We start from the raw sequence: 13200 nt of genomic DNA, 5'->3' as shown, positions 1-13200 counted from the left end.
CAGCTGTGGCTACTGATGTAGCTTACCACCACCAGGTGTGAATGGATGATGGGTTCCCACTTCACTGTGAGCGCTTTGAGTAACAATAGAAAAGCGCGATATACATCTAATCCATTATTATTGTCTGTGATGTTAGGGAGACCTAGTAACACTACATTTAATATTTAAATACACTTTGTGGGGACACAACATTTGATTTGATACCTAATATACACATATGTTAATATACATCTAATGTTGGATAGAAAGATGTCTTTCAGCTGTCGGAGATCAACGATCTTTGTACAGAGAAGAACCTGCCAGTCATGATGAAGTCATGTGACTTGGATGAACTGGGAATAATTAGTTTGATAAGATACTAAAGTGGATGGGAATTACAGTTGCGAGTGAGACGTCGTCTTGTTGTGCTATCTGTGCTTTGACGTGGCACCACCGCCATCTTGTTTTGCCTGCTTGGCAGCAGCACATCAGTCACTTCTTCTTCTCGGCACTTTGGCTCCTTTTCAGCCGCATTCGAGCCTTCATTTCGCACGCACACTTTGGAGAGGACACAGCGGCTGGTGAGTACGCTGCTGGTCTACATGGTTAGCCGCTAGCTGCTAGTTAGCTCGCTGGTTTGACTTGGTCAACTTAGTTCGTCAGGTAAGTTTTGCTGAAGTGCTTGTTGAAGGGAACATGAGCAAAAGTGTGATATATATATATGTATATATATATATATATATATATATATATATATATATATATATATATATGTGTGTATATACAACTATGACGTCACTGAGCCCATGTGTCTGGGCGTCCCAGCGTTGCCATGGCAACGTTCGCAGAGTACATGGCGCAAAACGAGGAGCGCGACGGCGTGCGCTTAAGCTGGAACGTGTGGCCATCCAGCCGCCTGGAGGCCACCCGCATGGTGGTTCCGGTGGCGGCTCTCTTCACGCCGCTCAAGGAGCGCCCCGACCTGCCGCCCATCCAGTACGAACCGGTTCTGTGCAGCCGCGCCACCTGCCGCGCCGTGCTCAACCCGCTCTGGTAGGCAAGCGTGCGCGCGCTCAGGGCGAGTGTGGGGTCACGTGATCATTCCCTCACCTGTGTTGCAGCCAGGTGGACTACAGGGCCAAGCTGTGGGCATGTAACTTCTGCTACCAGAGGAACCAGGTAGGTGCTGCCAGCTGGCGCCGGTGACCACCACCCACTTAACCCGCGCTCTCCGCGCCCCTTTCCTTTCAGTTCCCGCCGTCCTACTCCGGAATCTCAGAAGTCAACCAACCGGCTGAGCTGCTGCCTCAGTTCTCCACCATCGAGTATGTGGTCCAGGTAAGTGGGTCGCTCCCACAAGCATGCTGTGGTGCACCCACTGAGTCTGCGTGTGGGTCCTCAGCGCGGCCCACTCATGCCGCTGGTCTTCCTCTACGTGGTGGACACCTGCATGGACGACGAGGACCTGCAGGCCTTGAAGGAGTCCCTGCAGATGTCCTTGTCCCTCCTGCCGCCCACGGCCCTAGTCGGCCTCATCACCTTGGGCCGCATCGTCCACGTGCACGAGCTGGGCTGTGAGGGCGTGTCCAAGAGCTACGTCTTCAAAGGCACCAAAGACCTGAGTGCCAAACAGCTGCAGGTATGACTCCACCTCAGTATAGTGGCCTCTGATTGGCTCAGCCTCAGAGCATTATGTATGAGAGGTTGAAGTGTGATTACAAATAAGTCCTTCATAGCAATTAACAGCTACTAACAAGGGATTCCTCTTCTCTGACCTGCTTCCTGATTGAATGTGTCACATATACATGTATATAGTAGTATACCTATAAATCTTATACTGTATTATAGATCTTGGACTGTATTTTTTTATATATGTGTATATATATATATATAATAGGGCTGCGAATCTTTGGGTGTCCCACGATTCGATTCAATATCGATTCTTGGGGTCACGATTTGATAATATATCGATTTTTTTCGATTCAACGCGATTCTCGATTCAAAAACGATATTTTTCCGATTCAAAACGATTCTGTTTTCATTCAATACATAGGAGTTCAGCAGGATCTACCCCAGTCTGCTGACATGCAAGCAGAGTAGTAGGTTTTTTTTTAAAACAGCTTTTATAATTGTAAAGGACAAGGTTTTATCAACTGATTGCAATAATGTAAATTTGTTTTAACTATTAAACGAACCAAAAATATGACTTATTTTATCTTTTTGAAAATATTGGACACAGTGTGTTGTCAAGCTTATGAGATGCGATGCAAGTGTAAGCCACTGTGACACTATTGTTCTTTTTAAAAAAATGTTTAAATGTCTAATGATAATGTCAATGAGGAATTTTTAATCACTGCTATGCTGAAATTATAACTAATATTGATACTGTTGTTGATAATCATTTTTGTTTCACTACTTTTGGTTTGTTCTTTGTCGTGATTGTGTCTCCTCTCAATTGCTCTGTTTATTGCAATTCTGAGTGTTGCTGGGTCAGGTTTGGTTTTGGAATTGGATTGCATTGTTATGGTATTGCCGTGTAGTGGTATGTTGGAGTGATGATAAAAATAAAAAAAACACTTAAAAAAAAAAAAAAAAAAAAAAAATTCGATTCTGAATCGCACAACGTATTCTAATCGATTTTTTCCCACACCCCTAATATGTGTGTGTGTATATATATAATACAGTACAAGATTTATAGGTATACTAATATATATTTATATATATATATATATATATATTTATACCTATATCTATAGATCTTGTACTGTGTGTGTGTGTGTGTGTATGTATATATATATATATATACACAGTAAAAGATCTATAGGTATTTATATATATTAGTATACCTATAGATCTTGTACTGTATTTTATATATATATTATACGATATATATATATATATATATATATATATATATATATGTGTGTATATATACACACAAACCCCTTTTCCATATGAATTGGGAAATTGTGTTAGACGTAAATATAAACGGAATACAATGATTTGCAAATCATGTTCAACCCATATTCAGTTGAATATGCTACAAAGACAACATATTTGATGTTCAAAATGATAAAACTTTTTTTTTGTGCATATAATCATTAACTTAAGAATTTGATGCCAGCAACACGTGACAAAGAAGTTGGGAAAGGTGGCAATAAATACTGATAAAGTTGAGGAATGCTTTTAAACACTTATTTGGAACATCCCACAGGTGTGCAGGCTAATTGTGGACAGGTGGGTGCCATGATTGGGTATAAAAACAGCTTTCCAAAAAATGCTCAGTCTTTCACAAGAAAGGATGGGGCGAGGTACACCCCTTTGTCCACAACTGTGTGAGCTAATAGTCAAACAGTTTAAGAACAACGTTTATCAAAATGCAATTGCAAGACATTTAGGGATTTCAACATCTCCGGTCCATAATATCATCAAAAGGTTCAGAGAATCTGGAGAAATCACTCAACATAAGCAGCATGGCCAGAAAACCAACATTGAATGACCGTGACCTTCGATCTCTCAGACGGCATTGTATCAAAAACCGACATCAATCTCTAAAGGATATCACCACATGGGCTCAGGAACACTTCAGAAAACCACTGTCACTAAATACATTTTGTCACTACATCTGTAAGTGCAAGTTAAAGCTCTACTATGCAAAGCGAAAGCCATTTATCAACAACGTCCAGAAACGCCGCCGGCTTGTCTGGGCCCGAGATAATTTAAGATGGACTGATGTAAAGTGGAAAAGTGTTCTGTGGTCTGACGAGTCCACATTTAAAATTGTTTTTGGAAATATTCAAAAGCCAGCATCTGTGATGGTATGGGGGTGCATTAGTGCCCAAGGCATGGGTAACTTACACATTCTGTGAAGGCAACAATTAATGATGAAAGGTACCTACAGGTTTTGGAACAACATTATTTTAGCAAGACAATGCCAAGCCACATTCAGCATGTGTTACAACAGTGTGGCTTCGTAAAAAAAGAGTGCGGGTACTTTCCTGGCCCGCCTGCAGTCCAGACCTGTCTCCCATCGAAAATGTGTGGCGCATTATGAAGCGTAAAATACGACAGCGGAGACCCCGGATTGTTGAACGACTGAAACTCTACATTAAACAAGAATGGGAAAGAATTCCACTTTCAAAGCTTCAACAGTTAGTTTCCTCAGTTCCCAAACATTTATTGAGTGTTGTTAAATAAAAGGTGATGTAACACAGTGGTGAACATGCCCTTTCCCAACTACTTTGGCACGTGTTGCAGCCATGAAATTCTAAGTTAATTATTATTTGCAAAAAAATTTAAGTTTATGAGTTTGAACATCAAATATCTTGTCTTTGTGGTGCATTAAATTGAATATGGCCTGAAAATTATTTGCAAATCATTGTATTCCGTTTATATTTACATCTAACACAATTTCCCAACTCATATGGAAACGGGGTTTGTATATATGTATATAATATATAGCAGTATATCATGTCTTGTACTGTATTACATATATATATATATATATATAATATATCGTGGTATACATATATACAGTCTCATGTCTTACACCGTATTATATATAGTAGTATACCTATATATCATGTCTTACACTGTATTATATATGTATATAATATATAGTAGTACACCTATATATCATGTATTGTACTTTATTATGTATGTATATAATATATAGCAATATATCATGTCCTGTGCTCTGTTTATATGTAAATCTCGCTATATAATAGAAGAATATGTCGCGTATGTACATCTTGCTACGAATGCTAATAGTGAATGTTGTGCGTGTGCTATGAATTGTGGGTAACGGTGCAGGAGTTTCTGGGTCTGAGCAAAACCGTGGTGTCTCAGGGACGAGGACCTCAACCTCCCCAACAGCCGCAGTCCAACAGGTGACCTTATATCAATCTTTGTATAGTGGCCTCTATCTTTATATACAACTTTATATACAAATAGTTGACTAAAGGTTTATATATGGAATAGTTGATTTTATGTTTATATATCTGTGTTTGCCCTGCGATGAGGTGGCGACTTGTCCAGGGTGTACGACGCCTTCCGCCCGATTGTAGCTGAGATAGGCACCAGCGCCCCCCGCGACCCCAAAGGGAATAAGCGGTAGAAAATGGATGGATGGATATAAATTAGTTAATATATGTATAAATTAGTTGATATATGGTTATATATAAATGAGTTGATTATTTGTTTGTATATAAATTAGTTGAAATATGTTTATATATAAATAGTTGATATATGTTTATATATAAAATAATTTATCATAAGATTATATATAAAATAATTGATCATATGTTTATTGATAACTTAGTTGATTATGTTTGTATATAAATTAGTTAATCATATGTTTATATATAAATAGTTAATTTTATGTTCCTATATAAATAGTGGAGTATATATTTATGCATAAATTAGTTGATATATGTTTATATATACCTATATGTTAATATATAATTAGTTGGTTGTGTTTGTATATAATTTAGTTGATATATGTTTATATATAAATTAGTAATTATGTGTTTATATGTAAATAGTTTATATTTTAAATAATTGATCATATGTTGGTACATAACTTATTTGAATATATGTTTGTATATAAATTAGTTGATTATATGTTTGTATAAAAATTAGTTTATCATATATTTGTGTATAAATAGTTGATCATATGTTTATATATAAATTAGTTGATAATATGTCTATATATAAATTAGTTGACTAAAGGTTCATATATTTGTTAATTGATCATATTTTTATATATAAATTAGTTGACTAAAGGTTCATATATAAATTAGTTGATTATGTGTTTATGTATAAAATAGTTGATCATATGTTTGAATATAAATTAATTGATCATATATTTATATATAAATAGTTGATTATATGTTTATATTTTAAATAATTGATCATATGTTTATTTATAAATTATTTGAATATATGTTTGTATATAAATGTCAAGGGACATGTAAGCAAATATTAACAATGCTGTATGCATACTTTTTGACTCAACAGATTTTGCTCACATTTTCAGTAGACTCATAATAAATTCATAAAAGACGCAAACTTCATGAATATTTTTTGTGACCAAGAAGTATGTGCTCCAATTACTCTATCACAAAAAAATAGGAGTTGTAGAAATGATTGGAAACTTCGGACAGCCATGACATTATGTTCTTTACAAGTGTATGTACACTATACATAAATATAGTTGATTACATGTTCATATATGAATTACCGGTAGTTGATTATATGTTCATATATACATTAGTTGATCATATGTTTAAATATGAATTAATTGATGATATGTGTGTAAATAAAATAGTTGATCATATGTTTATATATAATATAGATGATCATATGTTTATATATAAATTAATTGATTATAAGTTTGTATATAAGATAGTTGATAAAGGGAGAAGCGGTAGAAAATGGATGATGGATGTTTACATATAAATTAGTTGAGTAAAGGTTCATATATAAATTAGTTGATAATATGTTTGTAAATAAATTAGTTGATCATATGTTTATATATAGAATAGTTGATCATATGTTTATATTTCAAATAGTTGTTTATATGTTTGTACATAAAATAGTTGATTAAATGTTTATATATTAAATAGTTCTTATGTTTGTATAAAAATGTGTTGATTATATGATTATATATAAAACAGTTGATTATATGTTTATATATAAAAATAGTTGATCATATGTTTATATATAGAAATAGTTGATTACATGTTTATATAAGAAACAGTTGATTATATGTTTATATATAAAATCATTGATTATATGTTTATATATAAAATAGTTGATCTTTTTGTTTATATGTAAAATAGGTGATCATATGTTCATATATAAATTAGTTGATTATATTTTTATATATAATAGAAGCTGATCATATGTTTATATATATAACAGTTGACTATATGTTAAAAGAAGTACTATTTTTAGATTCCTGCAGCCGCTCCAAAAAGTGGACATGAACCTGACGGACCTTCTGGGGGATGTTCAGAGAGACTGTTGGCCCGTGGTCCAGGGCAGGCGTCCTCTGCGCTCGCTGGGCGTGGCCATGTCCATCGCTGTTGGCCTGCTGGAGGTAGACTGGTTCAGAGGCGTGCTTATCTTGTCACATGCTACCTTACCTTGACTCCTCCCTTTAGTGCACCTTTCCCAACACGGGTGCTCGCATCATGACCTTCGTCGGGGGTCCGGCCACGCAGGGTCCCGGCATGGTGGTAGGGGATGATCTGAAGACACCCATCAGGTCTTGGCATGACATCGAAAAAGATAATGCCAAGTTCATGAAGAAGGCCTCCAAGGTAACTTCCTCTTTCACTTCCTTTTTTGACTCATTATGAATCATAATTAATGACACATCTATGTTTTGTCTTATTATGAATCATAATTAAGGACACCATCTGTGTTTTGTCTTATTATGAATCATAATTAATGACACTGGGGATATATTGGTTGGCAACACTAAATTGGCCCTAGTGTGTGAATGTGAGTGTGAATGTTGTCTGTTTATCTGTGTTGGCCCTGCGATGAGGTGGTGACTTGACCAAATCATGATTAATGTTATTAGTGTTATTATAATCCTAATTATTGACATGATCTATGTTTTGTGTTATTATATTTGTAATTAATGACATGATGTATGTGTTATGTTATTATGAATCATAATTAATGACATGATGTATGTTTTGTGTTATTGATATCATAATTAATTACATGATATATGTTTTGTGTAATTATAATCATAATTAATGACATGATGTATGCTTTGTGTTATAATCATAATTAATGGCATGATGTATGTTTTGTCTTATTATGAATCATTTAATGACACAATGTATTTTTTGTCTTTATTATGAACCATAATTAATGACACAATGTATGTTTTATGTTATTCTAATCATAATTAATGACACCATGTATGTTTAGTGTTATTATCATAATTAATGTCACAATGTATGTTTTGTGTCAGCATTACGAGGCGTTGGCCAACAGGGCATCTGCTAACGGTCATGTGATTGACATCTATGCGTGTGCACTTGACCAGACTGGACTTCTGGAGATGAAGTGCTGTGCCAACAACACAGGGTACACACACACTCACACACACACGCACACAGTCAGGAACATCAAGATGTGTGTGTGTGTGTGTGTGTAGAGGCTACATGGTGATGGCTGACTCCTTCAACACGTCGTTGTTCAAACAAACCTTCCAAAGAGTTTTCACCAAAGATGTTCAGGGCTGCTTCAAGATGGCCTTTGGCGCCACGCTGGAAGTCAAGGTAGAAGCCACGCCGCCTCTCCGCCCGCCTGCCTTTCACCAGACTGTGATGCCTTTCAGACGTCCAGAGAGATTAAAGTGTCCGGTGCCATTGGACCCTGCGTGTCCCTCCACGCCAAAGGACCCTGCGTCTCTGAAAACGTAGGTGGTCCCTCTCACCTTTGACCAGAGCCCACAGTGGTGTGATGTCATGTCTTCCTAGGAGATCGGCTGTGGTGGAAGCTGTCAATGGAAGATGTGCGCCTTGGACCCCAGCACCACCGTGGCGCTGTACTTCGAGGTGGTCAATCAGGTACTAAGATGGTGGGCTGAGATAAAATAAGATGAGATAAGATGAGGAAGATATGCTCCACTTGCAGCACAATGCACCCATCCCCCAAGGAGGTCGTGGAGCTCTGCAGTTTGTCACCCACTACCAACACTCGTCAGGACTAAGACGCATCCGAGTGTCCACCATCGCCAGGAAGTAAGTGTCTATCTAGTCCCCCCCCCCCACACCTTCTGCTCATGTCATGTGACTTGCAGCTGGGCGGACGCTCAGACTCAGATCCAGACCATCGCCGCCTCCTTTGATCAAGAGGCGGCCGCCATCTTGATGGCCAGGCTGGCGGTGTATCGGGCAGAGACGGAGGAGGGGCCAGATGTTCTCAGGTGGCTGGACCGACAACTCATCAGACTGGTGAGTCCAGGACACTTAGTCATTGTTGGTGATTAGTCACTAAAATAGTCCGGGTGGAGATGTGTAAACGTTAGAGGTGATTAGTGACTAGAATAGTCCTGGTGTGGATCTGTGAACGTTAGAGGTGATTAGTGACTACAATAGTCCTGGTGTGGAAGTGTGAACGTTAGAGATGATTCGTGGCTGGAATAGTCCGGGTGTAGATGTATGAAGGTTAGAGATGATTAGTGACTAGAATAGTCCGAGTGTAGATGTATAAAGGTTAGAGATGATTAGTGACTAGAATAGTCTGGCTGTAGAAATATGAAGGCTAGAGATGATTAGTGACTAGAATAGTCCGGTTGTAGATGTGTGAACGTTAGATATGATTAGTGAGTAGAGTAGTCCGGGGGTAGATGTATGAAGGTTAGAGATTATTAGTGTCTAGAATAGTCCTGGTCTGCTATGTTTCAGTGCCAGAAGTTTGGAGATTACCACAAAGACGACCCCAACTCCTTCAGGTTCTCTGAGACCTTCTCCTTGTACCCCCAGGTGAGCAGCATGCATCCATCAGTTAACTGAGCAACTGTTGACCACCTGTGCTTGTTTCAGTTCATGTTCCACCTGAGGCGCTCACCCTTCCTGCAAGTGTTCAACAATAGTCCAGATGAGAGTTCCTACTACCGACACCAGTTCAACCGGCAGGACCTGACCCAGGCGCTCATCATGATCCAGCCTGTGCTCTACGCCTACTCCTTCAATGGGCCACCAGAGGTCAGCTTCTCCTCTCCCCACCTGCATCATTGATTGATGATTGATGATTGTTTTGCAGCCCGTCTTGTTGGACAGCAGCAGCATCCTTCCAGACCGCATCCTGCTCATGGACACCTTCTTCCAGATCCTCATCTACCACGGAGAGGTGCTGACCTCTTGTGACCCCATGTCACCACATGTCACCTAATGTCACCTCATTTGACCATATGTCACCTCATGTCACCTCATGTGACCCTATGTCATCTCATGTGACCCTATGTCACCTCATGTGACCCTATGTCATCTCATGTGACCCTATGTCACCTCATGTCACTTCATGTGACCGTATGTCACCTCATGTGACCGTATGTCACCTCATGTCACCTCATGTGACCCTATGTCACCTCATGTCACCCTATGGGGCGGCATGGCGTAGTGGGTAGAGCGGCCGTTCCAGAAACCTGAGGGTTGCAGGTTCGCTTCCCACCCATTGACATCCAAAAAAATCGCTGCCGTTGTGTCCTTGGGCAGGACACTTCAACCTTTGCCCCCGGTGCTGCTCACACTGGTGAATGAATGAATGAATGATTGGTGGTGGTCGGAGGGGCCGTAGGCGCAAACTGGCAGCCACGCTTTCCGTTAGTCTACCCCAGGGCTTACCACCACCAGGTGTGAATGAATGATGGGTTCCCACTTCTCTGTGAGCGCTTTGAGTATCTAACAATAGAAAAGCGCGATATAAATCTAATCCATTATTATTATTATGTCACCTCATGTCACCCTATGTCACCTCATGTCAACCTATGTCACCTCATGTCACTCTATGACACCTCATGTGACCCTATGTCACCTCATGTCACCTCATGTGACCCCATGTCACCTCATGTCACCTCATGTCACCCTATGTCACTTCATGTCACCCCATGTCACCCTGTCACCCTATGACACCTCATGTGACCCCATGTCACCCTATGTCACCTCATGTCACCTCATGTGACCCTATGTCACCTCATGTCACCCTATGTCACTTCATGTCACCCCATGTCACCCTGTCACCTCATGTCACCCTATGACACCTCATGTCACCCTATGACACCTCATGTGACCCTATGTCACCTCATGTCACCCTATGACACCTCATGTGACCCTATGTCACCCTATGTCACCTCATGTCACTCTATGACACCTCATGTGACCCTATGTCACCTCATGTCACCTCATGTCACTCTATGACACCTCATGTGACCCTATGTCACTTAATGTCACCCCATGTCACCCTGTCACCCTATGACACCTCATGTGACCCTATGTCACCTCATGTCACCCTATGACACCTCATGTCACCCTATGTCATCTCATGTGACCCTATGTCACCTCATGTCACTCTATGACACCTCATGTGACCCTATGTCACCTCATGTCACCTCATGTGACCCTATGTCACCTCATGTCACCCTATGTCACTTCATGTCACCCCATGTCACCCTGTCACCTCATGTCACCCTATGACACCTCATGTGACCCCATGTCACCTCATGTCACCTCTTGTCACCTCATGTGACCCTTTGTCACCTCATGTGACCCTATGTCACCTCATGTCACCCTATGTCACTTCATGTCACCCTGTCACCTCATGTCACCCTATGTCACCTCATGTCACCCTATGTCACCTCATGTCACCCTATGACACCTCATGTCACCCCATGTCCCCCTATGTCACCCTATGACACCTCATGTGACCCCATGTCACCCTATGTCACCTCATGTGACCCCATGTCACCCTATGACACCTCATGTGACCCATGTCACCCTATATGACCTCATGTCACCTCATGTCCCCCTGTGTCACCTTTCAGACGGTGTCTCAGTGGAGGAAGGCGGGCTACCAGGATATGTCTGAGTACGACAGCTTCCGACACCTTCTTCAGGCCCCAGTGGACGACGCCCAGGAACTGTTGCACGCTCGCTTCCCCATGCCCAGGTACATCGACACGGAACATGGCGGCAGCCAGGTGGGTGCTCTCTATTAAGTTCTATTGTCTTACCTGTTTACGCTTCTTCCTGATGTCACAAAGAATAACCACCTCATATTTATGTGTATATATCTCATCCATTCATTTCCTACCGCTTATCCCTTTCGGGATCGCAGGGGGTGCTGGAGCCTATCTCAGCTGCATTCGGGCGATAGGCAGGGTACACCCTGGACAAATCACCATCTTATCGCAGCATGTGTATATGTATGTGTGTATATATATAAATATATGTATACATATTTTTATTTATGTATATATATATGTTTATTTATGTGTATGTATATATATATATATATATATATATATATATATATGTAGCTGAGATAGGCGCCAGCGCCAGCTGAGATAGGCGCCGGCGACCCCGAAAGGGAATAAGCGGTAGAAATGGATGGATGGATATATCAATCAATCAATCAATGTTTATTTATATAGCCCCAAATCACAAATGTCTCAAAGGACTGCACAAATCATTACGACTACAACATCCTCGGAAGAACCCACAAATATACATATATCCATTTTCTACCGCTTATTCCCTTTTGGGGTTGCGGGGGGCGCTGGCGCCTATCTCAGCTACAATCGGGCGGAAGGCGCGGTACACCCTGGACAAGTCGCCAACTTATCGCAGGGCCAACACAGATAGACAGACAACATTCACACTCACATTCAAACACTAGGGCCAATTTAGTGTTGCCAATCAACCTATCCCCAGGTGCATGTCTTTGGAAGTGGGAGGAAGCCGGAGTACCCGATGGGAACCCACGCATTCACGGGGAGAACATGCAAACTCCACACAGAAAGATCCCGAGCCTGGATTTGAACCCAGGACTGCAGGAACTTCGTATTGTGAGGCAGACGCACTAACCCCTCTTCCACCGTGAAGCCCTATATATATATATATATATATATATATATATATATATATATATATATATATATATATATATATATATATATATATATATATATATATATGTATATATATATATATAGATATGTGTGTATGTATGTATATGTATACATATATATGTATATATATATATATGTATATATATGTATATGTATACATATATATATATGTATATATACATATATATATATATATATATATACACACACATAAATAAATATACATACACATAAATATATATATATACAATCCCCAAAAGAGCCCAATAGCACTCCTTCTTCAGCTTGACGGCATCCCTCACCACAGGTGTCCACCAACGAGTTCTAGGATTACCGCCACGACAGGTACCAACTACAAACCCCGTTTCCATATGACTTGGGAAATTGTGTTAGATGTAAATATAAACGGAATACTATGATTTTCAAATCTTTTTCAACCCATATTCAGTTGAGTATGCTACAAAGACAACATATTTGATGTTCAAACTCATAAACTTTATTTTGTTTTGCAAATAATAATTAACTCAGAATTTCATGGCTGCAACACGTGTCAAAGTAGTTGGGAA

At 39.8% G+C, this 13200-nt stretch overlaps 1 protein-coding gene across 2 annotated transcripts in view; it reads left to right on the top strand.

Annotated features, from left to right (window-relative positions):
* Positions 1–350: 350 nt before the first annotated feature.
* The window catches only part of sec23a (Sec23 homolog A, coat complex II component), a 31641-nt gene continuing 18791 nt past the window's right edge, over positions 351–13200 (top strand). The window contains exons 1-18 of one of the 2 annotated variants that reach the window (XM_061906002.1): positions 351–560; positions 805–1032; positions 1101–1158; positions 1231–1317; positions 1382–1618; positions 4792–4868; positions 6937–7081; positions 7146–7304; positions 7973–8088; positions 8159–8282; positions 8342–8422; positions 8484–8573; positions 8641–8747; positions 8807–8960; positions 9414–9491; positions 9552–9713; positions 9772–9858; positions 11549–11704. In XM_061906002.1, coding sequence (XP_061761986.1) covers positions 812–1032; positions 1101–1158; positions 1231–1317; positions 1382–1618; positions 4792–4868; positions 6937–7081; positions 7146–7304; positions 7973–8088; positions 8159–8282; positions 8342–8422; positions 8484–8573; positions 8641–8747; positions 8807–8960; positions 9414–9491; positions 9552–9713; positions 9772–9858; positions 11549–11704 — 2139 coding nt within the window. In that variant the 5' untranslated portion in view covers positions 351–560; positions 805–811. Of the gene's footprint in view, positions 643–804; positions 1033–1100; positions 1159–1230; positions 1318–1381; positions 1619–4791; positions 4869–6936; positions 7082–7145; positions 7305–7972; positions 8089–8158; positions 8283–8341; positions 8423–8483; positions 8574–8640; positions 8748–8806; positions 8961–9413; positions 9492–9551; positions 9714–9771; positions 9859–11548; positions 11705–13200 lie in introns of both variants that reach the window. The other variant, XM_061906003.1, reaches the window with a different exon arrangement.

Source organism: Nerophis ophidion, linkage group LG07 (assembly GCF_033978795.1).
Source record: "Nerophis ophidion isolate RoL-2023_Sa linkage group LG07, RoL_Noph_v1.0, whole genome shotgun sequence".
NCBI classification, from domain to species: Eukaryota; Metazoa; Chordata; class Actinopteri; order Syngnathiformes; family Syngnathidae; genus Nerophis; species Nerophis ophidion.
The sequence above is the reverse complement of the archived record's forward strand: the minus strand, read 5'-3'. Positions and strand labels throughout refer to the sequence as shown.